Here is a 24,727-nt window from a genome sequence, read left to right on the forward strand (position 1 = left end):
TCTTTTCATGTGTGATTTTTTTAGTTTGGACTATTCCTAAAAAATATCATATTTAACATAAATTCATTATTATATCTTTAAATATCCTTATCTTTTTATTTGAAATACAAATGAATCTATTTAAAATATTCTAACAAAATCTTTTTAAAATCTTCTTAAAATCTTTTTAAATTTACTTTCAAAAATTAGTTAGTTTTAATTTAAATTATCATAAAATATAATTAGAAATTAAAATTGAATATAGTTTTGGTTTATAAACAAAAATTTAAATAAAATGAAATTAATTAATTTCACAAATACATTTATTAATAATTTTAAAAGATTTTGTTAGAAATAAATATTTATATTTATATTTATTTTAATTTTTTCAAAAACAATTTCTAATAAAATAAAAATCATGATTTTTTTATGAGTGATATTTTTATTTGGACCATCATTTAAATTTTATATTAAATGTATATCACTAATGCTAATATACATAATATTTTTAACTACTTTAATCATAATATCTTTTATATCTTTTAATTAAAAAAAAATTCTAACAAATCTCTTGAAAAAGATTATAATAAGATCTTAATTGTCATAAATTGAATATAAATATTTTCAACTAATTTTGTAATTAATAATGAAATGTTACTAAAAGAATAAAATTATATCCTATTTTATCAATTTTATAATAATATCTATCATTTTAAAATAAAAATGTTATATTGAACAAAATATGATAAAATTATTTTAAATTGATAAGTTAACATATTTTACTTTCATAAATATGAAATATTTATGCTAAAAATATAATATGTTGGTAGAACGGGTTAATATTAGTAAACTATATAATACATGTATAAAATTTAACTTATCTTAAACTTTTTAAAATACAGTAATTTATTATTCAAAATTAATAAACATTAAAAAATTACTAAAAAAATCTAGCGATTTGAATTACGGATCATAATTATAATAAATTAAATACAAAATTATTTTCATATATGTTGTTTCATGCACTAAAAATTTTAGTTTAGTAATCAAACGCAAATTCAATAAGACAAATATATAATAAGCAACATATATATGTGATGATTTTAATTTACAGCATGAAAACTATAAAATTATTATATTTGGTATAATTATACAAACATTTAAATATGTGAGTAACATTAAAAATATATAATAATTATGTAAAACAAATATCTATATATATAAATGTGAAAATATATACCCGCACGGTTGTGCGGGTGGAAATCTAGTAATAGTGTTAAACCAACAGAGAAAAGTCAAGCCCAGGAAAAAAAAAAAGACCATAGCCACACTGATAGTCTGATAGATCATAAAACAAACAAATACAAAAATGTAATCCTAAGTATCATTTTAGAAAAAAAATTGAATTATGTATATATAAAAATATATAGAGAATGTATATATTTGATTATTTGAAAGCAGCTCAAAACTGAAATATGTATGATGCCCTCCCCTGCAAAAGAAGAGGAAGAAAAGATTAAGACTATACAAAACATGCTAATCATGATTTCTTGGTCTATCAATAGATAAAACATTGCATCAAAACATGATGAAGATTTTGAGTAAGATAAGACGAAAAATTGATCCAACTTACGGGTTTGGGGGTTAAGTCGATGATGAAGAAGAAGTCATGAGGGAAGAAGTGTGTTCAGAATAATTGAACAGCCGTTTTGAGCTTGTTTTGTTTCCACTTTGGTAGTTTATGGAACTCACTCTTTGTCATCTCAAATTTCTCCTTGAACTCTGCTGCAGTCAAGTATGCCTGGAAAGAGAAGCTGTCTCCATTAACACACAAACCCAAACTAACGAATCTTGTAATATGTGTTAAGAGTGTTTAAAAGAATCTGACCTCTCTTCTAGTGAGGTCGATATCTGGAACAGGATCCTCTGATTCGGTTGTGAGGCGTTCGTATGGGAATGTAGGGAGGTTGCTTTCCTCTTCTGCTTCTTCTTCTTTAATGTTGCTCATTGATTCATCCTCTGCCGTCTCTGCTCCGTTTGTAGCTTCATACATCAAAAAAGAAGAGCAAAGAATGTTAAGCTCTAGAACTCAAGTTATCTCACCAAATCAACAGTTTGGGGTGTTTAAATGTAAAGTTTTTATTTTGCAGCAGACCTTCAGATGAACCGGGGCTAGTTGGTGTTTCTTGAGGAGGAGTAGGCTTGGGTTTCTCGAAAATAGCTGTGCGGGCAGCAATAGCTGCGGATTTGGGTGCGAGCTTTGTGAGGTCTGGTGCATGAGACTTTGGGTAAAGCTTCCGGACCATTGGGCCAACCATAGGAGGTGGAGTTGATAGGTTTCGTGTGCTTACGTTCCCAAAGTTTGCAGCAAGTGCGTTGAAAGCTGGAGACCGTCCCCTCACACGTGATCTGTCTGTAGTAGAGGTCACACTTCTTGACCTGGGCTGCGGTTTGTCTGGAACGCTGGACCGGCCGCTGTACACTGGTACTCTCCTTTTAGGTTTCTGGGCAAAAAAAAGGACAGAACATGTAAGACAGAAACCCAGCGATTGAGTTTGCTCACATGTAACTAAATGAGGTAAAGCTTTTACATTTAAAAGCGGCTTTTTGTTTGTTAGGACTGCGAGCTTTCTCTGGAAAGAGTCTCCATGCATCTGAACAAAGCGCTTGATAGGAGTTAGACTCTAGCCAGAGAGTTTCGAGCAAGTGTAGAGAGAGAGAAGCGACTTACTGCAGATTTAGTAGAGTCCCAGGTGAAGAACCGAGTGAAAAATGGAGGTTCGTTTCCTTCCGTTACAATGTATATCGGTGTTTCGCTTGCTAGATTCTCTAGGAGGAAATCGTGCTTAATGAATTTCTGTTGAGGAAGACAATGAGGAAGAAGATCTGTAAGACCAGTAACGTCAGTCTATATCTAGTTGAATGAATCTTAAATACCTCTCCAATGTCTAACACTTGCGGTTTCTTCTTGGGGTCAACTTGTTGCCCGACCCAGACATATACTTCAGTGTGACAATTAAGAATGAAGATATCTTCAGTCATCAGATCATCTTGAGTAAAGTTGAAGATCTCTGTAACCTATATATGGGAATAAAAAGAAAGAAGAGTCTCAATAAGATCTTAACATAAAGATGGCTTACAAAAATGAAAACCATACGTTTACCTTTAGAGTTTCTGGTAAGATAGCAACATCCACAAGAACAAAACCCATCAGAAAATGTAAATAACAATTTAGATAAATTCTTGGATTGAGAAAACAAAGCGGGAACATATGCTGGCAAATGGTTTTACCGTTTGAGAAGGTGCAAGAGAAGAGATGAGGATCACTCTCTCCATCCTTCTTGATCTTCTGGCTCGGATATTCTGATTTTCCTCCTAATAATTCCCAGAACTGTTCAGACTCTATACCTTCCTTTTGTGCCTTGGTGTGTTCATCTGGCTGTATAGAAGAAAAAACAAGAGCCATAGGTTCAAGCAAATGAGGAGATATGAGGAGGCAAGCTCCCAAATGTACAAAAAGGCTCATTAACACATATTACCTTAATCAGATCCAACATTCTCTCCATAAGTTCTTGATCATCCGAGGTAGTTAGATTGCCACACCAAGTGAAAACAGTAGAATCACCATGTAATATATAACAGTGCGAAGAATTTAACCCCGTGGAAACCTGTTGGAACCAGATACTAATTGAATTAACTGTACTAAACATGATGAACCAGAAGGCAGTTTAATTGAGAGTTTCAGTACACATACCGCATCTATCTGTATGGCTTGCATGTCCTCTGGTCCAGAACCTTGGACCCTAAACAGCGCAACACCTTCTGCATCATAAGTATTATCAGGGACTTCGTTCTCTGCTATGTACTTCTTGAACGCATCACTTAGACCACCCTGAGACATTGAAAACGAATTGTTACAGAGATTGTGATAAAAGATCAAATTCAAAACTAAAAAAAAATACCTTAAATGTGATGAAGCTTTGCATGATCACGAAAAACTGAATTGGTTCTTTTCCCTCGTAAATGCGAGCCTGCACGGATTAGACTAATAAATTCATATCCAATATGTATATGAACCTTAGAATCTATAATGGAAACAATGAGAAGAAGCACCTGAGCCGGCATAAACTTCATGGATTCAACCATCTTGCTTGCCATGGAAATAGCAGATGCTCTGTCTTCCTGTATATATCACCATCAGTGAGCACATATATATAGAGAAAGAAGCTATCTATATAATATGTGTGTGTCTGTGATGAAATTGACCTCGACGCTTTGTTTTCCTAACCAAGTGCCCACTAGATATTCCTCTCTGTCATCTCCGGGATATGAGTACTGCAATATATAACAATCTCCGCTATAAAACTTTGATTGTTCTGCTCCTTCGAGAAGGATCTTTTCCTCGTTATTGATTCGCCAGACCTGCAAAATTTCATATTACCAATCAAAAGACTGTTTTGATTACTCAAACATATCAATGCACATGTAGCAACAAATTAGTAACTACCTGGAGATTTCCTGTGCCATCAATGTATGGCTTGGGTTCGTCTTTAGAAGAAGGTGAAGAAGTCTTAACCAGACCTTCAACGTTAACTCCTTGCTTTTGCAAAAGAGCTGGTGAAGAAACAAACAGAGATTAAGCATCTCACAATGGAATGTTTAAAACTTCAGCGATTTGATTAATATAACTAATAGTCTATTACACCTGCAACTTTTCCTCTGCCTTGCCGGGGCTCCGCAACTGTACTTGTAGCCGGCCATGAATCAAACTTAGATCGGAACATCACTGTTTCAAACCCTTCCATCACACTGATTAGGTTTGATTTTGGACGTTCAGACGAACGGAAAAAATCCTGAAAAAAATTAAGAGTGACAATATGACAGTGAGTGAACAAAACTCATCAAAAAAGACTATTGGTTTGGTGCATGTGAAGTAATGTACTTCTGCAGCTTCACACGCGTTCTTTCTTTGATCAATTGAAGTATTTCGTCCCTTCCAAACGAACACTTCGAGACCGCAATCTAGAATATAACATTTGTTAGTGTCTAAAAGCTCTTTCTCCAAAGTCTCAGCCTCTACGGCTTCTGTCTGTCCCTTCTCCACACTAGAAAGACCAAACATGCCTCATGTCAGAACATAATCATCTGTGCCAGTAATTGGTTAATTACAATGCAAGATCAAAGGTGTTCTACCTGAAGAGTTTGATCCCGTCAGACTCAGCGGTTTGGTCATCACTCACTGCTGATTTCTTAGGAAGTGGAGCAAACCCGCCAAACAATTCCCAAAACTCTCCAGCTTCAGCATCAGCCATCATCCTCCCATCATCTACAAGAAAGAAAGTCATTAAAAACTCAATCAAGTTGGTGACAACCTTAACCTCCATTTGTTCTGTGACAGTTAAGTTCACTCACCCACAGCTGCGATCTCGCACTTTCCATCATGGTACGTGTCTTTAATGTACTGAACAACCTCAAGAGCTTTTGCTCTTTCTTGAATACTAGAATTAGAACCACTGAATTGAAAAATTTTGGACTCTGTATCAAGAATGAAAACGTCGTCATGGTTGAGAGTCGAACGAACAAACGGAACCTGTAAATGGGGGAAAAAAACAATCAGTTGAGAAGACCAACCAAAACCATTTCATGACATTGTTAAAAGACTTGCCTCTTTCACACGGACGACATGTTTGCCTTTGCAGATATACAAACGCGTCTGATGCTCCTCAGGCTTCACGTGGTTGAACCCGGAAGCAACTCCACCTTCCTGAGGTATTATGCAAGGTTTGAAGTAGGAAAGGAACTTCTCAGTCTCGTGACCCTGTACTTCTCGGTACTGAACAGCACGCCCACCTAAGGCTGAATCTAATTCAACTGTCATAACGGCTACAGAACCATGTTCATCCTGTTTTAATCAACACAAAGACCACCATTATTCTTATTCATTAAAGAATACGCAACTATATGAAGAAAGTGTTGTTACCTGACTGGAATCTTTACCGAGCCAGTAGTGAATATCATGATGCAGGGAACCGCTTTTTGACGCTGTGGTCTGGCGTGAGATAGAGTTATATAAGAAAGTTTTAAAAATTATCAAGAGCTATATATATATAAAATCAACTAGAGATATGAACAAAAAATACTACCAACCTTTAAGACTATGTAGGAATCCCCGGAGAAGAATTTGCCATGGGACTCATTTGGAACAGCGACAGGTTTGAAGTTCTCGATGCGCCATATTTCAATCCCTCTGTAAATGCAACAACCAGGAGATATAAAAAAATATGCAGATGATCTTAGAAGCAATACCGCAAGAAGTAGAATAAGAGTGAGAGAGAAGGTTACGATTTCTGGCCACATCCTTGGAGAGCCTCATCTAAATCTCTCATTGAAAACGTCGCCATTCTAGTTTTTCTTCTTTTTTAAAGCTTAAACTCTTCTTAGCTTCAGAAACAAACCCAAGCCTGCGAATTATAATTTAACGAGTGATGAGAGTTGGGACTTTTCCAAGGACAACATTCAAAATGGGAGTAGGTTGTAAATGCAGATTTAAAGAAAGAGACTTCTCTAGATGTCTTGTAATAAGAACACACCAAAGGAGATGAAACAACCGATGTAAATGAGACATGAAGCTTCTACTGATGCATATTTTTCTAACAAAACATAATAAAGGTACCATGCTCTTCAAAAAGAAAGCCACAATAACAGAGGATATTCGCTTTAAAACAAGATGAAGAAAAGTAAGCAAACTTCAACACAAGCAAGTAGATTCATATATCTGAGATGGACATGCAGCTAGATTCGTAATAAAAAAAAAAGATTGATTTGGAGGCCATCGAACTCCCACATGCAAAAAAAAAACGAGCTGGACGATATAAACTCGATGCATGAAGGAGGGATTACAAATCAAATTGTTTGTGTTGTCACATGGATTACGAATCAATTGTCACTGTAAATCTAACCAGGAACTATTACAAAGATAATACCTTTTTTTACAGAATTTTGTCAAGAACAAGGTGCAATGCTGCGTGCATCCTTCTAAAAAAATTATTTGCGGAGAAAATAAGAAGGAAAAGGGAAAATGTGATGATCCGAGAAAGTAAAAAACGAACTTTGTGGTGAGACTTCCCGCTTTTTCAGGTGGAGACAAAATCAAATGTTTCATCCCATTATTAGTTTTCTCTTTTTTTTTTTTTTAATTATTATTAGTAGATTGAGCTTGGCAATAGAAAAAAATTAAATTAAATTAAAATTTCAGTAGACAGACTTGCAAATTCAAAAAAGTAGAGAAGTTTTCAATTTCTACGAATGGCATGATTAATCGTGCTTCCCTCCCCCATAAGCTAAATTAACGCATACTCCCTCATGCCAAAAACAAAATTAGAAAAAAAAAGTTGAATGCACTAACGTGTAAACCAGTTCGTCACTTTCACTTGACCTCCTCCGTCGCAGGTCAGTTTTTCTCCTTCGGTTTCGTCTTCCCCCATCGCGGATCCAAACAATCGTCGATCAATTTCAACCATAACCGTTGCCTTGAGCGGCGATTTGTTTTACGCGGCGGCGTAAAACCAAAATGATCTTTTACTAATTGGGGTCCCATTATTAATTAACAGTTTTAAAAGCTCATAATGGGCCTAAACTGATTTACAAAAGCCCAATATGTACTCCGTTCGCGATTAGAGAGTCAAATACTCTCTCGCTCGGTCAAACTTTGGTCTGGTTCTGGCACCGGTATGTTCTGTAATAACATCACGACGTCTGCACTGACTCGATCTCGGAGGTATTATTCATGAATTAGATTCCCATTTCTATTACTCTTGATTCCTCGTTAGTTCTCGAGCTTAAATTTTGAAGGTTACGTTTCAAAATTTAGGATTTTGGTTTTTTCTTTTCGGCGTGCAGACTTTCTATACAAGCTATGGCACTTCGATACCTAAGCAGCAGGATGACACTTGGGAGCAGGATATTGAGCTACCGTTCCTCTCTTGCTTCACTTCATTCTCATGCCACAAGTTTTGGTTTCACTCTCCAGAATCTATCATCCATCTCTTCATTTGCCTCTTTAGTATTCAAGATTATGCTTTCTCTTGTGTGAGTTTAACCTCCGTTGTTTTGATTTTCAGGGTTTCAACAAATAAAGGAAGAAGAGAAAAGCAAGTTGGTTGGCAACGTTTTCACCAATGTAGCTTCCAGTTATGATATTATGAATGATGTCATGAGCGCTGGCTTGCATAGGCTATGGAAGGAAAGGTTTACACTCTCGTGGTGATATTTTTATATCACTGGTTTCCTCTTGTATAAAGATTGTCACTTTTGGTGGTCTTTTTGATTTCAGACTCGTTGGGAAGCTTAGCCCATTCGCAGGGATGAAGCATCTTGATGTGGCCGGTGGAACGGGTTAGTCCATACAACTGATCTTTGTTTAAGTATACTCTTGTCGTAGATATTGCTAAGGGGTTGTCTCTAATGTGCAGGTGATGTTGCGTTTAGGATCTTTGATGCTTTTAACAGTGTCAAACGAAGAGCGTTGCGGAAAGTTGATGAGGCTTCACATGAAGAAACTCAGATCTATGTGTGTGACATTAACCCCAACATGTTAAACGTTGGGAAACAACGTCCTGCTGAGAGAGGTGAAACCTCTGATGTTTGTTTTGCGTCCTCTTTGGATCATTTACATTTTGCTTTGTATGAAAGAGTTCAAGCTTCCTTTGCTATCTTGAATAGGTTTAAGTGACAACAGGTCACTCGTATGGGTCGAAGGAGATGCAGAGGCCTTGAGTTTCGATGACAATTCAATGGATGGATACACTATCGCATTTGGGATAAGGAATGTCACGCACATCGAAAAGGCGATCGCAGAGGCTTACAGGTACACAAACATATTCACACCAACTTGATTTAAGTGTGTCTGGAATGTAGTAGCATGTCTCAGTGTTTATGTATAATCTTGTAAAACTCTTTCACATTGTCAGGGTGCTAAAACGAGGAGGAAGGTTCTTGTGCCTTGAGCTCAGCCATGTTGACATTCCAGTCTTCAAAGAACTGTAAGTTTTGATGATTAGACAGACATGATGTAGACGTAAGCAAGTCCCTAGGTCTTGTTTTTTTTTGTTTATTTGATAATCTCACTTTGTTTCTTCTTGTGTTGCAGATACGATTTGTATTCGTTCCAGGTAATTCCAAACTTAGGGGAACTAATTGCCGGTGACAGGGATTCTTACCAGTACTTGGTTGAGAGTGTTCGTCGGTTTCCTCCTCAGGTTCAAATATTCAACTTCTTGTTACTTTTCTTGGAAAATTTCCTCTTAGGTTACGGCATGGTTAGGAAGATTTGGATATAATGATGTAGTCATCATGATCTTTTTAACCTGTGAGTTTCCGAGCAACATTAGTAACATTTAGTGATCAAATATGTAGCTGATGGTTGTGCTAGATTCATAGGTTTAAAGTTTTGAAAGCGTGGATAAGACGTTTCAAGTTTTAAGCCTCTGTTTGTAATGCCTAGATTGAATAAAAATGAATGCAGGAGCGGTTTGCAAAGATGATAGGGGATGCAGGATTTGAGAAGGTGGAGTACGAGAACCTTGTTGGTGGAGTTGTCGCCATCCACTCTGCCATAAAGCTCTGACCTTTCTCTCATTTCTTTTGCTTCTCCATTTTCTCTGTTTCAAAAACCAAACTGTAAAAGTTCTTAGGTTGAAATAAAGAGAGAATTTGATTCACAATTGTTGATGTTTACGTCTCCCTAACAACAATTAAGCTTTACAACTAAGCAGACGTACCATACAAGCAAACTAAATAAAACTAAAAACTTGCAAGCTGAAAACTGTTGTTAAAACCTGGCTAAAACTACACAACACAGACAAGGAGACCATTACTGAATGGGCTCTGTATTGGGCCCAATAGAGTACTACTCTCTTATGGGCTCACTGAAATCATTTCATATACAAACATAGTAGGCACTTGCACCTTCTTGAACCTTTTTGGATTAAATGTAAGACTATATAATGTAACATCAGAAACATATGTTTGCTTTCTGGTTTCAAACCCGTCTAGAATTGCCAAAGGATTTGAATACAACTTGTAGCTACAATAGCTTACTAAGTTACTATGCAATGTATCAAAGAAAAGTCGACGCAGAACTTGCCACTGCATCTGAAAAATCTTCCAAGTCCAGATGATGATCCACAACGAGAAAGCTCGGTTTTGGACATCTATGACCGTACGTATCATCATAAAACGTGAGATCATAAGAACATCGTCGAGACAGACTAAGCAATGCTCTTTGTCTTGACGTGGAAGATATACATAATTCCTTTGACTGTTATACTCACTTGATTGAACATATGGATAACTTGGCCAGCAATTTTTTAAAATTAATTTTAAAAATAGAAGAGGACAAGGCTTAGCGGCAGCGCAAATCACAAGCGATATCTGTGAAGTAACCAGAAAGGGTTTGAGTACACACAAAATGTAGAAACAGTAAGGATGTTCAGTATTTTTCTTTTCTTTCAACGACAAAACATAATGCAAACGCTATAAACTAGCGTTTTAAAACTAGTAACGAAAATCAGAAACGCGACTTGCGTTTCCTTGCGGTGTACTTGGAATCAGCAGGAACATCGTTTCCTTTCCTTCTACTTTGTTCCTTCTTCCTCAAAACCCATTCCCTTCCTTTCCCTTTCTTGTTCGTTCTCTGCTTCTTCCTTGGCCTATTCCTATCTGATACACATACCTTTTCACAAACAAAACAGACAATGGTAAATAAACACTTCTATATATATAGCAGTAAGTAATCAAGACGGTAAGGAGAATTGGATATATATATATATATTATTTACCATTCCATTGTCTTCGTCTTCACTATCATCGTCATCATCTTCCGAGCCACTTCCTTTATGCCCATCGTTAATACTGGTTGGAACAGAGCCACATGTGAGGACCAAGAACTCTTTTCTCTTCTTAGTACTGCAAGTTAGAGGACATGCCAAAGTGTTAAGGCGCAGTCAAATGTGAAACCAAAAATAAGCTTTCACAAGAAGGTACCTGTGTGGGTAGTCGACAACGAGTCCACCACCGAATCCAGCTTGTAAGGCCTGGCGAAGGATCAGCTCACGCTGAGCGATGCTCTCAGGGTAGACTTGGAAAACTGCCCTTGCTCCTCTTGATAAGCATCGATATAGTGACCCAAAGAAAGCCCTGAGTGATCAAAGATTAGACACTGTCTTATTGACTCAAGTTTAAGTAGAATGATTTGCACATACTTTAGCCTCAAACGAGGTTCATGCGATGACTTGTCAGCATTGCATAACCACTGGAATCAGGGAAAGAAAAAGGAAGAAGAGCTGGTTAGAACAATAAACACAAAAAAAAAAATTTAAAACGAAAGTAAATGTAGTTAAAACACAAAAAAAAATCACATAGTTTGAGAAGTAAGACCTGAACAGCCGATATACTGATGGCTCCATCTATGACTCCTGCACGAAGACCTAAGCCCTGAGACATGGATAATGTACATGAATAAGCAATTGCTAATACATTACAATTAATTTTTCAGAAAGAATATACCACCAAAAGAGACTGACATACCTGGCCCATGTCACCAAGTAAAAGATCACCCTCAACTTCTCGTTCAACAGCAACGTCTACATTGTAATTATTAAATATAAAAGTTGGCTTAGAGATTCTACAAGAGAAAAAATTAGAATGGTACATGAATTCTTAGCAAACTAATGATTGAACTTACTAAGCATGGAGGCTGAAATGTCAAGACCAATCCATTGGTGCCCGTTCTCAGAGATTGTTTCCCCGCTCAGGCCAGATCCACAACCTAAACCACAACAGAGACTATTAGTCAATCTCCCCTTTTGCAACAGAGCTAAAGAGATAAGCTTGCACTACATCTATTCACTATCCATAAAGTAGCTAGATACAAGACCTCAACACAAAAACGTGTGCAAATGATACACAGATTCTTCATCAAAATTGCTCATCATCATAAGTAAATGAAAGGGAATAAGTTTTTTTTACCAATATCAAGCAAGAATCTAGGAACATCATCTTCAGGCAAAGCAAGAAGCTCCAAAGCTCTCTCAGACAACCTCGCCTATAATAACCATAAGGACTATATGTAAGAGATCACAACAATTGCTGAGTTCAGGAAAAAAAAAACAGAGAGATATTTTCTTCTTCAGGGAAAGAATTAAAGCACCTGAATTTCGACGATACGTGAGGAAGAAGTATACTTGCGAGCCTCGGAGTCATCGTAGAATATCTCCGGCGGCGCTAGCAGCTCAGGTCGAGTCGACATTTTAAGTGTCTTTAGAGCTGGGACGATTCTGCAGCTCTGCAAAACCGTGGCTTTACTTCGAGAATTGAGATTAACAAATCACAGAAAGGTTCTTACCTGCGCGACTGAGTTTCGAAGAGGAAGAACAAACAGACCAACGGCGATGAATCCTTTTTAGAGGTTTTTTTATTTTATTTTTAACGCTGAATCCTTTTTAGGGTTTAGGATTGGAAAAAAAATCCAAACTTGGTATTTGCAAAACCAGCTTGATGATCGTGACTGACCGGACCGGTTAGACCAATTTGATTAGTTTGGTTTCGGTTTTCTCTTACGGGCCTGAACTTAAAAGTATTACTTGGGCCTAAATAGTAAGCTTTCTGTAGCTCATCGTTTAGCTTTACCTCACAAAAGTTGAACTTACTTCTGTTTTTTTTTTTTTTGACGGCAAAAACTTACTTCTGTTTTGTTTGGCTTTTTTTTTTTTGAACGGCTTCTGTTGTGTTTGGCATAAATTCAATTTTATTGTATCAGTTGGAAAAAAAATCAATTTCTTGTATTATTCCAGAATTTAGTCGACAAATAAATTCAATTCATTTTATAATTTCAGCATTAAATTAATTCATTGTCTGAATTATTTGCAGGTAACAAATTTCAACTTTGACCTAGATTATTGTTCGCCAAAATTTTCAGCTTTTGTTGAACAATATTTATAGTAATACTATCGGAAATTTTTGGGTAAGCTGCAACATTATGGATGAACCAGAAATGTAATATATGTCAAAAAAAAATGTATTAATATTAAATAATTTAAACCAATAATAATGCTTCCAGATTTAGAAAAGAAAAAGGAAAGTCTCTGAACACTTGTCTGATTTCTTTCTTTTTCTTAATTTCAAAGCGAAGAGAGAGAAAACAAATCGAGGATCTGAATCGTCTTCTTCAATAGGAAAGAAAAACACACTCGTTCACATGACACACAAAATTCACATATAAACATTTATTCTCACAGTCTCTTATCTCTTGACTTGTTGTTTTAATTTTTTTTTTTTGCTTTTAATCCCCTAGATCTTTTAACAGTAAGATCACCAAGGTTTCATTTTTGAGATCTGGGCTCGTACAAAGATTCTATTTTTATCTACCCATCTTCTCTTCCATTACCAATTCTGCTGGAATCAAACAGGTAACTGTAATAACTACTCTAGTTCTCGTTCCTCTGATAAAATGCTTTTGTCCACTGTGAACTTTACTCTTCTGTTTGTGTACAGCTTGCGGAGCAAAAGGAATCACGAGGAAGAAAGTCTTGATTACGTCGAACGTGTGGGGGGTGAGAATCTCTTTATAGTCACTCACAACAACAACGTGCACTTGCTCCCTTAAAACAAGGTTTACACCAAAACGTGTGGGGACTTTGCGTATTTAATTCATGTTTCTAGTTGCTTGTTTCTGAAGATAGTTGTGTTAATACTGATAAAGATTCATCCTTTTAATACAATTCCTTCAGGTTTTTAGCTCAATGTGTAAAAGATAGTTAATAAAGATTCAAACTTTATTCGATCCAATGGGGGAGACACAGAACCTCCACTTGCCTCTCCGTAACCGCTCTTCATTAAAGAAGCCCTTACTAATCGTTCTACTAGTCTGCATCACGAGCATCCTCTTGGTCTGCACTTACATGTACCCACAGCACAAAGTCAAGAGCCCCGCTTGCGAGGGCTTATCCACCAGAGGCTGCCAAGCTGCTCTCTCCGGATGGCTTGACGTTCACGTCAGGAAACACACTGACGAGGAAGTCGCGGCTCGAGTTGTGATCAGAGACATACTCAGAACACCTCCCGCTCTGACCTCTAAATCGAAGATAGCGTTCATGTTCTTGACCCCTGGTACTCTGCCGTTTGAGAAGCTGTGGGATAAGTTTCTCCAGGGTCAAGAAGGGAGGTTCAGTGTTTACATCCACCCGTCGAGGCTGAGACCGGTTCACATCAGCCGTCACTTTTCGGACCGGGAGATTCATAGTGATCAGGTCACGTGGGGGAGGATCTCTATGGTTGATGCTGAGAGACGGCTTCTTGCAAATGCTCTTGAGGATCCTGATAACCAGCACTTTGTTCTTCTTTCTGAGAGGTGATTGATTCATCTTAAACTTATATAACTTTGCTCTCCAGCTGCATTCTCCTTACAGCTCTCTCTTTTTAAACTTTGCAGCTGCATACCGTTGCATACGTTTGACTACACTTATAGATATTTGATGCAGGGTAATGTCAGCTTCATTGACAGGTAAAGTAAATGACTCTTAGAAAACATTTAGAACATCTTTATACCATTAATATTCACCAATGCTTGCTCTCTTTCTCCTGTGTCAAGTTTTGAGGATCGTGGACCTCATGGGACAGGGAGACACATGGATCACATGTTACCTGAAATCCCAAGGCAAGATTTCAGAAAGGGTGCTCAGGTAACTTAATCCATGAGTTGTAGATTGTTCTGTTTAGTTATGAAATGTTGAGAACATGTATAGAGTCTGCGAGAAAGATGATTTATAGTTCAGACTTTTCTCCTTTTGGTGCAGTGGTTCACAATGAAGCGTCAACACGCTTTGATAGTGATGGCTGATAATCTCTACTACTCTAAATTCCGCCAGTTCTGCAGAGTAAGTTTGCATATTAATTTGTAGCTTGAAGTATCAGTTTTGATTGTGATAAACTCTCACATGATTTTGCAGCCAGGGGTAGAAGCAAATAAGAACTGCATTGCGGATGAACATTACCTACCTACATTCTTCCATGTGAGTGGATCAACAAATGCAACTCTCTCTTTCTTATATAACTTTGATTCTACTCCTCCTTAATGAGATATGTTTGTTGGTCTTCTTCAAAAGATGCTTGATCCGGGAGGAATCTCGAACTGGTCAGTCACATATGTTGATTGGTCTGAGCGTAGATGGCATCCTAAGACATACAGAGCTCGCGATATCTCACTCAAGTTCTTGAAAAATATCACGGTAATAATAATGTCACAACACCATTCCTTTCAATACATGACATCTTGTTATGTTTCTTCGCTTTTTTGTTTGATATATACTTTCCTTCCTCGGCTCCTTGCAGTCTGATGACGTGAGTGTACACGTGACAAGCGTTGGCAAGGTACATTTCTCGCTTACTGTACTCCAAAATACTGAAACTGTCATGTTTTTTTCTCTTCATTTATCTTCTGTTTCTTTTTGTTTTTTTTCTTAGCGTGGAGAAGAGCTTCATTGGCCATGTACATGGAACGGTATAAGAAGACCATGTTACTTATTCGCAAGGAAGTTCCACTCAGATTCTGTTAACAAACTTGTCAGACTCTTCCCAAACTACACCAGCACAGTGGTCTGAGAGAGAGGGAGATGAAGCCTGACTCAAGTTCTCGAAACTGAACCATACTATTCTTGAAACAGGAACGAAACACTTCCTGATTATCTTGAGATTGGATTGGATGGCTAAATTTTTCTAAAGAATCTGAAAATGCTTGTTGATGAGACAGGTTACTCTGCTTTTAGTATAAGCAGGAGTTTTTTTGGTTACGGATTGGTTATTTATGATGTTAACCATGGTTCGGTTAGGGTGTACCGTTTTATGTTGTTGTAACTTGAGCTATTTGTAGTTTTAAGCACAAAGAGTGGAATACATTTACTATGTTCTAGAGCCTGTGTACAAATATTTGTTACTGTTTTATATCCCTGACTTGTCTCATACTTGTCTAGATTTTTCAAGTACTCCTCATTGTCATGTCAAATATCAAATTGTTAAGTTTTGCTACTTGAAATACATGGCAACTAACAAGTAACAAAAATAATTAGCGATTCGATTTAATATTGTTCGTTAGTTGTTTTGTCACTAAAAAGAATAATGATATTTAGAACATAAGAATGAATAGATGTCTTAATATAGAAAAATACTTTTCTTTGTCGTAAGAAGTATTAAGTACTTTCATACCAAAATTTATGTATTTTTTATTATAGATACAAGTATTTTGTTTGGAGTAATTCTCGTGTTTTTTCATGTTGATTATCTAGCAATTAATTTTTAAAGACTCAAAAATATGTCTACATCATTCACAAGTACTTGCAAGTAGCAAGTACAACGGAGACAAATAACATGTAAGAAATAAATTTTTGTGTAAGTAATAACAAGTATTTTTTGGACAAATCAAGTACAAGTGTAAAGATTATTATTCGTACAAAATAAGCCAATTGTCAAATGTACGTAAAATAGCAGTATTTGGCTTGCGTTCATTCTTGCTATGTTTTGTGCCATATATATTGAAAAATTCAGTGCCATATAATATGATACAAATATAATATAATTTTGCTCTGTGAAGCAGTAAATGCCAGTTTAGACTATTCTTGTTGTTGACATCATGATAATTAATGTCATATTTAAAAAATCATTATCTCTTCACAAATCTGTTACAAAAGTTCATGCATATAAAAAACAAGAGCTTTGCTTTATCATCACTTGCTCACTTACAAACGTGAAACGTGTTAAGAACATGGCAGTGATTTGGCTTCTATCGCTTCTCTTCCTCATCTCTATCCTTATCACCGCCGTGAAGCGCACTAAGCAGAGCGACGGTCGGCAACCACCATCTCCTCCTGGCTTACCGTTCATCGGGAACTTGCACCAGCTGGGACCATTACCACATCAGTCTCTATGGGAACTCTCAAAGAAGTATGGTCCTGTGATGTTAGTGAAACTCGGAAGAGTTCCAACAGTTGTAGTTTCTTCCCCTGACACGGCAAAACAAGTTCTTAGAGATCATGACCTTAATTGTTGTAGCCGTCCAAGCGTGGAAGGTATCTATATATGTTTTCATGATATTTATTCTATGTCTTTCTCTGATTCTATTAATTAGGTTTTGATTGTCTTCAGGTGCAAGAAAACTTTCTTATAACTTTAGAGACATTGCTTTCTCTAGATATGATGATTACTGGAAAGAGTTAAGGAAGCTGTGTGTTATGGAACTCTTTAGTACTAAACAAGTGAACTTGATTCAACCCATCAAGAAGATGGAGATGAAGAAGCTGATTCACTCAATCACTGAATCTGCTTATAAGAAAACTCCGGTTAACTTGAGCGAGACGTATCTTTCCCTGAATGCTAACGTGGTTTGCAAGGCATCATTTGGTGTGAGTTTTCAAGGGACTGTGCTCAACAATGAAAAGTTCCAAGCTTTAGTCCATGAGGCTATTGAGATGTTGGGGAGCTTCTCTGCTTCAGATTTTTTCCCCTATATAGGTTGGATCTTTGATTGGTTCACAGGTTTACATGCAAGGAGGGAGAGAAGTGTGAGAGATCTTGATGCTTTCTATGAACAGATGATTGATTTACATCTACAGAAAAATAGAGAAGAAAGAAGTGAAGATGATTTTGTGGACTTGCTCTTGAAGCTGGAGAAGGAAGAAGCTGTTCTTGGATATGGCAAACTCACAAGAAACCATATCAAAGCTATCTTGATGGTAAGCATAGTGAGTCTGCACCAAATTATAGCAAAAAGAAAAAAAGTATAGTGAGCCATATCTCATAAAAATTTCAAGGTTAAGGTAGAGAATAAATTAGCAATAAACAAACAGTTTCATGTATTTACTACAAGTAGTTTTTGTTTCTATCATGTAGGCTTCTAATGATTGATATTAAGACAATCTACATTGGTAGTCTCTCAAAAATATATAATAACAAAATAATTGAGAGAAGAAGATAAAAAGTTGAGAAACTTTCACAAGAGTCTCTCATTTGTTTTTTTTTCTTGTTAATAGAACTCTTTATACTATTAAACTAGGTGTCTTGCCCGCACATGCGGGCATAATCTTCTTATAGATATTTATTATTTTATAATTTGTTAATTTAAAAACAACATGTTAAGTTATTATTTATATTCTTAACAAGTTTATACCAACCATAAAATAATTTGTATATCACAGCAAATTTCATTAAAATATATATACTAATTATTGTTTTGAAATTTTCAAAACACTCATATATTAGAAATGTTTTAGACTATATTTTTATACAAATGTTTTTTCTTCATTAATATTTAATTATATACTATTTTATATCTTAACTTTTATTATAAAAATATTATTTAAAGATAACAACACAACATATAAGTATTATCTTATTTTTTAGAAATATAAAATATTATTTCAAGATAACAACAAAATATATGAGAATTATCTTCTTAGAAATTTAATATTATTAATATAAAATTTGTTTTTAACTAAATTATTATATATAGCAATTTATTAAGGGTAACAACGACATTAACCAGTCTAACTTTTAACGTGAAAGCTCGATTCCAAAAATTTACTTCGCAAATAATAGTATAGATTCTAATTACATAATTAAATTATTTTAATATATTAATATTTCAATATTAATTTCACTTAGAAAACTCACTAATTAATTTGATGCTCTAACTGTCTTTGTATGTAGAACATTCTTCTAGGGGGAATCAATACTTCTGCAATAACCATGACATGGGCAATGGCGGAACTCGCAAGAAACCCACGAGTGATGAAGAAAGTTCAATCCGAAATCAGAGACCAGATAGGGAAAAACAAAGAAGCAAGAATCATAAGCTTAGACGAAACAGATAAACTCAAGTACTTGAAAATGGTAATCAAAGAAACATGGAGGTTACATCCAGTGTCACCTCTTCTAGTGGCAAGAGAAGTAATATCTGAGTTCAAGATCAACGGCTACACAATTCAACCAAAGACAAGGCTTCATGTCAACACATGGGGTACTGGACGCGATCCCGAGATATGGAAAGATCCAAAAGAGTTTATCCCAGAGCGGTTTATGGACCGTGACATTGAGGCAAATGGGCAGCACTTTGAGTTGTTACCCTTTGGAGGTGGTCGAAGAATTTGTCCAGCAATGTACATGGGGGCGACAACAGTTGAGTTTGGTCTCGCGAATCTCTTGTATCAGTTTGATTGGAAGATACCAGAAGGTGTTGAAGATGTTGACATGGATGAAGCTTCTGGACTCACTTCCCATAAGAAACATGATCTTCTACTTGTTCCTGTGAAATCTTTTGATTTTTGATCTAAAATAAGCCTATATTTTGTTTGGTTGAATAAAACTAAGTCTATAGTTTATAGTTTACTTTATGAAATAAATTGTAACTAATGAAGTGTAAAAGATTTAGACACGCCATAACGGGTGTCTATTCCAGTTTTTTGTTTGATTTTCTGTTAATAACGGGTGTCTATTCCAGTTTTCTCTTTGACCAAACGATGTAACAAAATTGTGAATTCAAGTAATTGACATTTTTTTATTGATGAAAATGTTGGTGTTATGTTTTACTCAAATTTATAAGTATTATTTTTATGACATTTCCCCCAAAAACTAGGTGGTGAACAGAAAAAAAAACTTGATGAGTAACCAATTTGATAATGTAGCTATGATATGTCTGTTGAATATATTATAATGATAATATTATTTATTCACTAATTAAAGAGATCGACTGAATACGATGAAAATATTTTTATATAATAAAATTGTGAGTGGAATAAAAAGAATTCATGTACTATTTAAAAATTCACATTTACTTTTGGAGGAAGAACCAAAGTGTTCAAATCAAAATTTCTATTCTTCAAAAAAAGAAAAAAAAATTCATATTCAATATTCGTTTTGTTTCGTAATATATGATGTTTTGTCTCAATAAACACATATTACAAAAAAAAAAAATTCTAAAAAATATCACCAACTTAACTGAATATATAATTGGTTACTGTTTTGATTCCATGCATTCTATATAGGATAATGTTTTCCACTCTATTTATGATGCAACATCTCAATGTGACATATTCCATGTGACCCGTTATATCTTCACATGATCTTTCACGTCATTCCATGTGACCGGCTTCCTCAGAAAGTAGAGCATGATCGATTTGCAAATGTTATTTTTTTCGTTACTGAATTACATATGTTATTTTCTTAAATGTTATCAAGAATTTGGTCATCCACCAAATTGGCAGCCAACAACTCTTTATTTTATTGGTAGTATCCAATGCACAGTATCAACAAACTATCGTCTTATCGTCAATCGAATCTTAGTATTAACATCATAACATCCATCGAATCTTACATTTTCTAAGTATTATTTAATCCTTAAAACAATCATACCAAACTTATTAAAAAGAAACCCGAAAATGACACTTGAAGCGCTTACTTTTAAAAGGTGCATGAACCAAGTAACTTAATATAGTGTAACTTTAAGCAAAGAGACTAGCCATAATGGGACGCTGATAACAAACGGCTCGTAACGGCACGAGCTTACGCATAGCCATTCCAGGATTCTCGGTCATATCAATCTTCTCACCATTGACTTTTTCCCAGTCAAAGCATTGAATCAATGATCCTAAAGCCAACGACACCATCCTTTGTCCCAAAGCCGCACCCGGACACGTCCTTCGTCCGTTCCCAAACATCATCAGCTTATTCGTGTTTGCTGCTTCTTTTTCTTCGAACCGCTCGGGCATGAACTTCTCGGGCTCATCCCAGAGCTTCGGGTCTCTATGTATGGCCCAAGAGTTCACTAGTACGATAGCGCCACGTGGCACGTCGTATCCACCAATTTTGAGATCTTCAGAAGAAGAACGCGGGACAAGGAGTGGTGCGGCAGGACACAGCCTAAAAGTCTCGGAGACTATGTTTTGGAGATAAGGGAGATTCACAATGTCCGGCTCGTCGACCAAACGTTCTTGTCCGATCTTAACGTCTATCTCGGACTTTGCCTTCTTCAACACTTCAGGGTTGTTTAACAAATTCGCCATGGCCCATTCTAGCGTCACGGCTGCAGTATCCGTCCCCGCAAGCATCATACTCTATATGCACATTCAAATATGTTAGTTCATCTTTACATATACATATTTTGTAAATATTATTTATATGTAAAACACAAACCATGGATCTTTCTTCATTCAGTTCTTTATGTTTGCATTTATAATTAAATATTGATAAACACACACCAAATACTAATATTTTATTGGAGAAAAACATATAATACATATTCAAATATGTTAGTTCATCTTTATATTTCATATTTTGTAAATATAAAATGTAAAGCACAAACCATGCATCAATCTTTCTTCAGTTCTTTATGTTTGCATTTGTAATTACATTTTGACTAGACACACAAAATACTAATATTTAATGGAAGAAAAGCATATAACATGTAAACGCATACCACTGGTCAAGAAACAAAAGGGGACAATTTATATGATTTCTAGTCTAGGTTCTATGTGTATGAGAGAGTACTTACGAGCATGAGGCCTTTGATGATGACGTCACTGTAGTACATGGGTTGGTCTAGTTGTAAAGACAACAAATGACTAAGCATTGTGTTGCTTTCCCCATCTCTTCGGCAATCATCAAGTAGCCGCTGCAAGAAAGTGTCCATGGCTTCGCCAAGTGCTTTCACTTTCTTCTCGTAGCCGTGGCCAAAAACTTTGAGAATCGGTAGATAATCTCCTGGATGGCTCGCACCACTATTGTCGTTGATCTCTGTCACTAGTTTCTTGAATAGATTCGCCTCTTCCTCGTTGTGAACCTTTACGAAACAAACATATAAGCAAAATAATTAGCCGATATATTCCACATCGAATGAATTCTCATGCACAAGAAGTAGCTAGAAACCAATTACATAAATACATATGTAGCAAATCCATGTTTGGTATGTAAACATTTAAAATATTCGACAACAACATTAGAATTTAGAAGTATAACGGACTAGTGAGGTTATTAGTATTCAGTGTTTTAAAAATCGATATAGAGGGTTTCTAACGGCAAAACGATCACGAAACAATATTTAGAAAATCGGTCTACGCGACCCTTGATACGGCTAAGCACTAATTCCTTATAAACCTCTAATTACGTCTAACGATTTTTTTAAAATATTTGTTGTATTAAACGTTGATACATGTTTGTTTAGATGAAACTAACCTGGTCTCCGTAGTAACGTCTTCCTGTGACCATACGGACAATATTATTGAAAGTTAAATCTGCAAGAAGAGGCTCAAGCTCAACGACATGGCCATTGTAGTCACGCGAGAGTCTCGTGAGCAACCGTTGGATCTCGTCTCTACGAACGGAGAGGAGTCCGGTGAGACGGTGAGAGGAAAGGATCTCAAGAGAGCAAATACGGCGGAGATTACGCCAATGGTCGCCGTAAGCGGCGGTCCCGATCGTGGTATAGTCGTAGGCGACGTATTTGGCGGTCAGAAAATGCGGCCGGTTTGTTAAAATGACGTCGTTCTGACCCATGAAGCATTCTCTGACGAGAGGCAAAGAAGATATCACGACGACTTGGCGAGAGCCATAACGTAGGGAGAAGATTTCGCCATATTTTGCCGCAAAGTTGCGAAAGAGACGGTGGACCGGCGGTTTCACGAGGTGGAGATTGCCGACGATGGGAAAGGGAGTTGGTCCTGGTGGGAGATTGTAACGCTTGGTTTTGGTTGAGAATAAGAATTTGTAAGCTAATAGAAACAATACGAGTGGCAACAAAACCAAAACGTAATCCATGTTTTTTTTTTGTTTGGTTTTGTTTTAGCTAACAAAGGTTTAAGTGCAAAAAGGTTGATGGCTATGTATGTGTATATATATATATGAATTGGTTACAAAGTAAAGCTTCTATAAATTAATATTCACTAAATAAAGTATAAAATATAAATTATGCTGGTCATGAGTTGAACTAATGTAAAATAATTTACAGTATAAAATAATTATTTCAGAACCTCCTATATGAATATATGCTTTTTAAAAAAAATTATAAATCGTAATTATATAAACTTATTCTTATATAACTGACATAGAATATACTAAAATAAGAATATAATGTTGTTTGTTTCTATTTAAAGCTGAAATCTTATTACTGAAAATTTATAATTTTGTGTTACTTATTGCATAAAAAAACTTTTATCTTTCAATTTATATCCAAATTTTCAACAATTTTAAATGCAATAACTAACTTTTATGCATAATTGCTTTTAAATAAATCATAGATCACCAAAATTAATAATAATGATCATTATTTTTATTAATTTTGATTTTATGAACATACATCACTTTTATATTATAGGCAAATAGAATATCATCATCTATTCTGTTATGATATGTCAGATTGTTAATTATAATTTCAAATTTTTGTAATTCATTTTGTTAGTAGATCCACCATTTTATTTTAATAATATCATTTAAAATTAATGTATAGATTAAACAGTTTTCTATATATTAATAAATATTATTTGTTGATTGATTATAATATATATAATGATAAACGTTTAAAGTTCAAATATATTAATGCATAGAGATTTTACTGTATGTGAAAATAAATTTAAATAAGACTGCATGTTTTGAACGTGAACTCTTCAGTCTTTTTTTATGTTTTCTTTCTCCTTTTTATTCATACCAAATCAAGCTTTTATGTGATACCTTGTTCACGATGAAAAAGTGATACCTTGTTCATACAACTTTTCTTTGAGTTTCACTGGTTATTGTGTTATCTTTGGGTTATTAATTATGAAAAGGGTGGTGGACATATGAATTCTCCTTGAACTTTTGACATAGAGATCTGAGGAGAGATGTTTGATTTAATATTTTTGATACAAGGATATGGTGGACTTTATTGTTGGTCTCTAGTCCAAACATTACAGAGTTGTGTATTCTTTTCTTTTTTTAATTACAAAGTGAGTATTCAATCAGTCTTCTGAAATGATTTGAGTTTCATAGAACTTATGTGACTTTTATTCTTTTTATAAATTTCAAAATATCGTTTCAAATTAATATTATTATCTGTAAGGATAAATTGTGCACACAAAAAAGTATAAATTATTATTGTTATATTTTTTGTATATATCAATTAAACTATACTATTTATAAGAAAAAGAATGCCTAAATGTATATATTATGTTATAGGTAATATCTTTACCTCTTCTAGTACAACTATAAAATTAAACAATAGTACTATTTAAAGTTTAATATATTAATGCATAGAGGTTCTCGATGAGATGAAACAAAATACGGTATACATAGCTAGAATATCTGGTAATCGCTGCCGACCTAAAAAAAATATATTTTGTTTTTTTAATTAATTCGTTTGTGTAATTACCTTAATATCATATATTTTTTTAGTGTGGTTATTGATCCACTTGCATATGAACACTACCACTACTTTTTTTCAAGCTGCTACTAATTACAAAATTTTATTTTTGTCAACGCTACTAATTACAAAACTAATCCCCTTTTATGAATTCTCAAATATGGCTGCTCGTTAAGTTTAGAATACCACAACAACCACAACAACAATTTTTAGCAAAAAAAAAAACAACAATTTTGATAATAATAATTATACTTATGATTAATATTATTATTAGTTTGGATAGAATGTGACGATGAATGATCATTTCAACATAATAAA

General features: G+C 35.2%; 6 protein-coding genes across 12 annotated transcripts; 3 read left to right on the forward strand and 3 right to left on the reverse strand.

Moving 5' to 3' along the window:
* Nucleotides 1–1,171: 1,171 nt before the first annotated feature.
* On the reverse strand, nucleotides 1,172–7,549 carry LOC106436584 (villin-5-like). 2 transcript variants are annotated; one of them, XM_013877538.3, is made up of 24 exons: nucleotides 7,385–7,549; nucleotides 6,322–6,440; nucleotides 6,127–6,226; nucleotides 5,960–6,028; nucleotides 5,645–5,881; nucleotides 5,392–5,569; nucleotides 5,173–5,305; nucleotides 4,922–5,084; nucleotides 4,685–4,832; nucleotides 4,487–4,593; nucleotides 4,246–4,401; nucleotides 4,093–4,161; nucleotides 3,942–4,010; nucleotides 3,734–3,871; nucleotides 3,519–3,647; nucleotides 3,271–3,418; nucleotides 3,143–3,153; nucleotides 2,917–3,057; nucleotides 2,711–2,836; nucleotides 2,571–2,633; nucleotides 2,135–2,483; nucleotides 1,868–2,022; nucleotides 1,613–1,780; nucleotides 1,172–1,471 (listed from the first exon to the last, which is right to left on the reverse strand). In XM_013877538.3, exons 2-23 carry the CDS (start codon nucleotides 6,378–6,380, stop codon nucleotides 1,667–1,669), a joined length of 2,862 nt encoding a protein of 953 aa, XP_013732992.2. In that variant the 5' UTR covers nucleotides 6,381–6,440; nucleotides 7,385–7,549; the 3' UTR covers nucleotides 1,172–1,471; nucleotides 1,613–1,666. The 2 variants fall into 2 exon arrangements, with proteins under 2 accessions (XP_013732992.2, XP_013732999.2); XM_013877545.3 differs by lacking the exon at nucleotides 7,385–7,549 and adding an exon at nucleotides 6,963–7,292.
* Nucleotides 7,550–7,599: 50 nt separating this feature from the next.
* LOC106436571 (2-methoxy-6-polyprenyl-1,4-benzoquinol methylase, mitochondrial) lies at nucleotides 7,600–9,701 on the forward strand. Its single transcript, XM_048772847.1, has 9 exons — nucleotides 7,600–7,756; nucleotides 7,879–7,994; nucleotides 8,100–8,226; nucleotides 8,312–8,373; nucleotides 8,451–8,606; nucleotides 8,701–8,845; nucleotides 8,949–9,020; nucleotides 9,128–9,236; nucleotides 9,503–9,701. Exons 1-9 carry the CDS (start codon nucleotides 7,710–7,712, stop codon nucleotides 9,602–9,604), a joined length of 936 nt encoding a protein of 311 aa, XP_048628804.1. The 5' UTR covers nucleotides 7,600–7,709; the 3' UTR covers nucleotides 9,605–9,701.
* Nucleotides 9,702–10,381: 680 nt separating this feature from the next.
* Nucleotides 10,382–12,536, reverse strand: LOC106443290 (18S rRNA (guanine-N(7))-methyltransferase RID2). 4 transcript variants are annotated; one of them, XM_013884862.3, is made up of 10 exons: nucleotides 12,383–12,536; nucleotides 12,188–12,322; nucleotides 12,007–12,082; nucleotides 11,723–11,806; nucleotides 11,566–11,621; nucleotides 11,416–11,472; nucleotides 11,241–11,290; nucleotides 11,023–11,175; nucleotides 10,818–10,944; nucleotides 10,382–10,711 (listed from the first exon to the last, which is right to left on the reverse strand). In XM_013884862.3, the coding sequence occupies exons 2-10, from the start codon at nucleotides 12,284–12,286 to the stop codon at nucleotides 10,547–10,549; spliced, it is 867 nt and encodes a 288-aa protein (XP_013740316.2). In that variant the 5' UTR covers nucleotides 12,287–12,322; nucleotides 12,383–12,536; the 3' UTR covers nucleotides 10,382–10,546. The 4 variants fall into 4 exon arrangements, with proteins under 4 accessions (XP_013740316.2, XP_013740318.2, XP_048628806.1 ...); XM_013884864.3 differs by having other exon boundaries at nucleotides 12,188–12,314; nucleotides 12,383–12,480; XM_048772849.1 differs by having other exon boundaries at nucleotides 12,188–12,303; nucleotides 12,383–12,453.
* A 580-nt stretch (nucleotides 12,537–13,116) lies between these two features.
* On the forward strand, nucleotides 13,117–15,993 carry BNAA03G10360D (glycosyltransferase BC10). Of its 3 annotated transcripts, none has more exons than XM_048772841.1 (10): nucleotides 13,117–13,445; nucleotides 13,531–13,589; nucleotides 13,767–14,386; nucleotides 14,468–14,539; nucleotides 14,627–14,717; nucleotides 14,832–14,912; nucleotides 14,985–15,047; nucleotides 15,141–15,263; nucleotides 15,367–15,405; nucleotides 15,499–15,993. In XM_048772841.1, the coding sequence occupies exons 3-10, from the start codon at nucleotides 13,824–13,826 to the stop codon at nucleotides 15,634–15,636; spliced, it is 1,170 nt and encodes a 389-aa protein (XP_048628798.1). In that variant the 5' UTR covers nucleotides 13,117–13,445; nucleotides 13,531–13,589; nucleotides 13,767–13,823; the 3' UTR covers nucleotides 15,637–15,993. The 3 variants fall into 3 exon arrangements, with proteins under 3 accessions (XP_048628798.1, XP_013732975.1, XP_013732972.1); XM_013877521.3 differs by having other exon boundaries at nucleotides 13,120–13,445; nucleotides 13,531–13,662; XM_013877518.3 differs by having other exon boundaries at nucleotides 13,120–13,445; nucleotides 13,531–13,648.
* A 229-nt stretch (nucleotides 15,994–16,222) lies between these two features.
* On the forward strand, nucleotides 16,223–20,100 carry LOC106443289 (cytochrome P450 71B10). The gene is made up of 3 exons (XM_013884861.3): nucleotides 16,223–17,096; nucleotides 17,173–17,759; nucleotides 18,733–20,100. The coding sequence occupies exons 1-3, from the start codon at nucleotides 16,661–16,663 to the stop codon at nucleotides 19,348–19,350; spliced, it is 1,641 nt and encodes a 546-aa protein (XP_013740315.2). The 5' UTR covers nucleotides 16,223–16,660; the 3' UTR covers nucleotides 19,351–20,100.
* Nucleotides 20,101–20,343: 243 nt separating this feature from the next.
* LOC106436552 (cytochrome P450 81F2) lies at nucleotides 20,344–22,894 on the reverse strand. Its single transcript, XM_013877513.3, has 3 exons — nucleotides 22,252–22,894; nucleotides 21,572–21,859; nucleotides 20,344–21,134 (listed from the first exon to the last, which is right to left on the reverse strand). Exons 1-3 carry the CDS (start codon nucleotides 22,831–22,833, stop codon nucleotides 20,523–20,525), a joined length of 1,482 nt encoding a protein of 493 aa, XP_013732967.2. The 5' UTR covers nucleotides 22,834–22,894; the 3' UTR covers nucleotides 20,344–20,522.
* Between the last annotated feature and the right edge of the window lie 1,833 nt (nucleotides 22,895–24,727).

Source organism: Brassica napus, chromosome A3, assembly GCF_020379485.1.
Source record: "Brassica napus cultivar Da-Ae chromosome A3, Da-Ae, whole genome shotgun sequence".
In the NCBI taxonomy this organism is placed as follows: Eukaryota; Viridiplantae; Streptophyta; class Magnoliopsida; order Brassicales; family Brassicaceae; genus Brassica; species Brassica napus.

Excerpts from the sequence above, each read along its gene's own strand:
- LOC106436584 (XM_013877538.3), bottom strand. The coding sequence starts at position 6,380 with ATGGCGACGTTTTCAATGAGAGATTTAGATGAGGCTCTCCAAGGATGT. Across the intron at positions 5,306-5,391 it reads GTGCGAGATCGCAGCTGTGG|ATGATGGGAGGATGATGGCT; the intron begins GTGAGTGAACTT and ends TCTTTCTTGTAG. Across the intron at positions 3,648-3,733 it reads AAGCCATACAGATAGATGCG|GTTTCCACGGGGTTAAATTC; the intron begins GTATGTGTACTG and ends TGGTTCCAACAG.
- LOC106436571 (XM_048772847.1), top strand. The coding sequence starts at position 7,710 with ATGTTCTGTAATAACATCACGACGTCTGCACTGACTCGATCTCGGAG. Across the intron at positions 8,607-8,700 it reads ACAACGTCCTGCTGAGAGAG|GTTTAAGTGACAACAGGTCA; the intron begins GTGAAACCTCTG and ends TATCTTGAATAG. Across the intron at positions 9,237-9,502 it reads TTCGTCGGTTTCCTCCTCAG|GAGCGGTTTGCAAAGATGAT; the intron begins GTTCAAATATTC and ends AAATGAATGCAG.
- LOC106443290 (XM_013884862.3), bottom strand. The coding sequence starts at position 12,286 with ATGTCGACTCGACCTGAGCTGCTAGCGCCGCCGGAGATATTCTACGAT. Across the intron at positions 11,807-12,006 it reads TAGATTCTTGCTTGATATTG|GTTGTGGATCTGGCCTGAGC; the intron begins GTAAAAAAAACT and ends GTTGTGGTTTAG. Across the intron at positions 11,473-11,565 it reads TACTTGGTGACATGGGCCAG|GGCTTAGGTCTTCGTGCAGG; the intron begins GTATGTCAGTCT and ends TCCATGTCTCAG.
- BNAA03G10360D (XM_048772841.1), top strand. The coding sequence starts at position 13,824 with ATGGGGGAGACACAGAACCTCCACTTGCCTCTCCGTAACCGCTCTTCA. Across the intron at positions 14,718-14,831 it reads ATTTCAGAAAGGGTGCTCAG|TGGTTCACAATGAAGCGTCA; the intron begins GTAACTTAATCC and ends CTTTTGGTGCAG. Across the intron at positions 14,913-14,984 it reads AATTCCGCCAGTTCTGCAGA|CCAGGGGTAGAAGCAAATAA; the intron begins GTAAGTTTGCAT and ends ATGATTTTGCAG.
- LOC106443289 (XM_013884861.3), top strand. The coding sequence starts at position 16,661 with ATGATAATTAATGTCATATTTAAAAAATCATTATCTCTTCACAAATCT. Across the intron at positions 17,097-17,172 it reads TAGCCGTCCAAGCGTGGAAG|GTGCAAGAAAACTTTCTTAT; the intron begins GTATCTATATAT and ends GATTGTCTTCAG. Across the intron at positions 17,760-18,732 it reads ATATCAAAGCTATCTTGATG|AACATTCTTCTAGGGGGAAT; the intron begins GTAAGCATAGTG and ends CTTTGTATGTAG.
- LOC106436552 (XM_013877513.3), bottom strand. The coding sequence starts at position 22,833 with ATGGATTACGTTTTGGTTTTGTTGCCACTCGTATTGTTTCTATTAGCT. Across the intron at positions 21,860-22,251 it reads GACGTTACTACGGAGACCAG|GTTCACAACGAGGAAGAGGC; the intron begins GTTAGTTTCATC and ends TGTTTCGTAAAG. Across the intron at positions 21,135-21,571 it reads TCATCAAAGGCCTCATGCTC|AGTATGATGCTTGCGGGGAC; the intron begins GTAAGTACTCTC and ends ATGTGCATATAG.